Source organism: Camellia sinensis, chromosome 13 (genome assembly GCF_055761805.1).
Source record: "Camellia sinensis isolate YWXY chromosome 13, ASM5576180v1, whole genome shotgun sequence".
Taxonomy (NCBI): Eukaryota; Viridiplantae; Streptophyta; class Magnoliopsida; order Ericales; family Theaceae; genus Camellia; species Camellia sinensis.
This window is the reverse complement of record NC_138973.1, coordinates 59,854,460-59,856,918: the sequence shown is the minus strand read 5'-3', so window position 1 is coordinate 59,856,918 and position 2,459 is coordinate 59,854,460. Positions and strand designations below refer to the sequence as shown.

The 2,459-nt window shown below is 50.9% G+C and overlaps 1 protein-coding gene across 1 annotated transcript; it reads right to left on the bottom strand.

The window, feature by feature from the left end:
• Positions 1 to 266: 266 nt before the first annotated feature.
• Positions 267 to 1,718, bottom strand: LOC145805424 (uncharacterized). Its single transcript, XM_082900557.1, has 2 exons — positions 1,248 to 1,718; positions 267 to 1,001 (listed from the first exon to the last, which is right to left on the bottom strand). The coding sequence occupies exons 1-2, from the start codon at positions 1,716 to 1,718 to the stop codon at positions 267 to 269; spliced, it is 1,206 nt and encodes a 401-aa protein (XP_082756683.1).
• Positions 1,719 to 2,459: the final 741 nt, after the last annotated feature.

Sequence of the window (2,459 nt, the reverse complement as noted above, 5' to 3'; positions counted from 1 at the left end):
TTCTTGGGCAGTAAGGCTTGACCCTAGCAAAAAGAATTTGTTTGGACTTTCGGTGTCGATCCGCACTTCCACCAATTCTTCAACAGCCTTGTCATCGGCTTTGGCCCCCACATCTTCAAGGACTCCTGGTCTTCCGGACTTTCAATCATTTAGACGAAGCCTTTGGCACCTCGACTCCCATTCACTACCACGAAGCATTGCTTCGACATGACTTGATCGCCCCAAATTTCCTCAATTTCCCCCACAGCCGAGGAAAATCTCATAACTTAGTGGTAGGTCAACGCTACTGCCTGCATAGCATGAAGCCATTCCCTACCGAGGATCAGATTGTATGTAGACAGCACCTTCAATACCCAGAACTCCACCTGCTTGACCATGGATCCGGCTTTGATCGGTAAAATTATCTTTTCCATAGGCCACTCCGGTTGCGAGTTGAAACCAACCAGTGGCGAAGTTGCTGGAGCCAAGTCTATATCTCGGAGTTTGAGTTGCTTGAACGCATCGTAGTACCTAATCTCAACCGAGCTTCCCTGGTCAATCAAGATGCGCTTGACATCGAACTCTCTGACACGGAGGATGACCACTAGGGCATCGTTGTGTGGTGTTTGAATGTGCTCTAGGTCCCTAGTTGAGAAACTAATCACGTCTTTCTCCTCGGTCTTCCCCTTTTTTACCGCGGGCTGGACTAACAAAACTTCTCTCATATGTTCCGCCTTTTTTATCATTCCTTGGAGCTCGCACACACATGTCGGCTCCACTATGTCGTGGATCACATTGACCACTCCTTGAGAGGGCGCTTCTAAGTCATCCAAACCATTCAGATCAGCCGGGGTAGGATGCGCGGTTTTGACGCCCCCATCAATGTAAAGGTCTAAGTGACCGGCGATGACTAACTCCTCCAAATGTTGCTTCAAAGGTAAACAGTCCTCTGTCCGGTGTCCTCGCTCCCTATGATAAGTGCATCGGTACCGCGGATTGAAGCCCTTTTGCTCATTACCTAACTTAGCAAGAAACCGGACGTAATACTCGTCACGGATTTCACTAAGGATGCGATAGATTGGAATTTTAAATACCGTGGTGATACCCGTCCGGGCGTTCAACCTTCTGTTGGCATTAGCTGCGTCATCGCGGGGATATTCTGCTCGGTTATTACGGCGACCTCTACCCCGGTTTCAATGATTTGTTCCACGGTCAGATTCCCTGGCGCGATCATTTGAACAGTTAGTCTCCTGTCCGACAGCGTGTACCTTGTCAGCAACCCTTTTGTCTGTTACCACTAGATTTGTCTTCATGGTGGATGTCGTCGCATCATCCTTTACGCGGAGGTTCTCATTGATGCGCTGCATTAGTTGCCCCATCGACGTCGACTGGTTCATTGTAAGCGAGTCCCTCAGCCTATGCCTGACTGGGAGACCGCACTTATATTGGGTGATTGCCAAGTTGATCGAGCAATCTAGGATTTCGTTGAAGGTTTCCCAGTACCTATAGTTGTTTGCCTTGAGGGTGTCACTCGACTCCATCTTGACACTTAGAAGGTAGTCCACTTCCTTTGGCGTTTTGGTGTTGGTTTTGAAACGAGTCACGAATGCTTCCGCCAACTGCTGCCACCTCTCAATGCTTTCTTCCGGGAGTCTCTCAAACCATTTCAAGCCCAGTTCGCCCAAGCTAGATGGAAAAATAAGGCACATAAGAACATCATTACGCCTGTGTCCGGCCATGACTTGCCGAAAGTGGCTTACATGTATGTACGGATCGCTCTTGCCGTCATAAAATGTAAACTTGGGCTAGTGAAATCCCGCTGGGAGTGGCGTGGTTTCTATTTCAAGGAAGAAGGGGGAGGCGTTCAGCCTCGCTAAGTCAGTGTCCAAAGGAACTGGCATGGTCAAACAGGGCGGCGGCATCATAATCTCCTCACTATGGTGCCTTTGTAAGATAACCGCTGGAACGTCGGCACCCTTTCGGCCTCCCGTCGGCGAGCTCGCTCTTTCAGGACATCCCTCAAGTCTTCTGAACGAACAGAGTAAGAATATCCCGAAGTGGTCGACGGACGTGAGGGATGGTAGGTACTGTCTTGCGCACTAGACTTCTCTGCAGGCGTGTCTAGGTCTCCACCCCTATAGCTTCTGGTGATAGAAAGGGAGGGAGTGCGCCGCTGGCTCTGGCTACCTGAACGGCAGGGTTGGGTGCGCTCACTGTGGTCTCTCATTCCAGCAACACCCTTCCCTTTGACCTGGCGTTTGAGAGCTTCCATCTCTGCTACCCTTCTCTGGATGACGGTGTCTTGGTCCCTTAACTTGTGCTCTAGACGCCGAGCATGCGATTCTCTTCGCCGTCGGTGTCCGTCTGGGCTCCGTGAGCGACCAAAACTTCTGGCGCGCTTATCTCGTGCATCTCTCGGAAGTCCTCCTGGGGAAGTTTCCAAGTCCGCCATGTTCGGAACGGCGGGGAGTCCGTCTCTC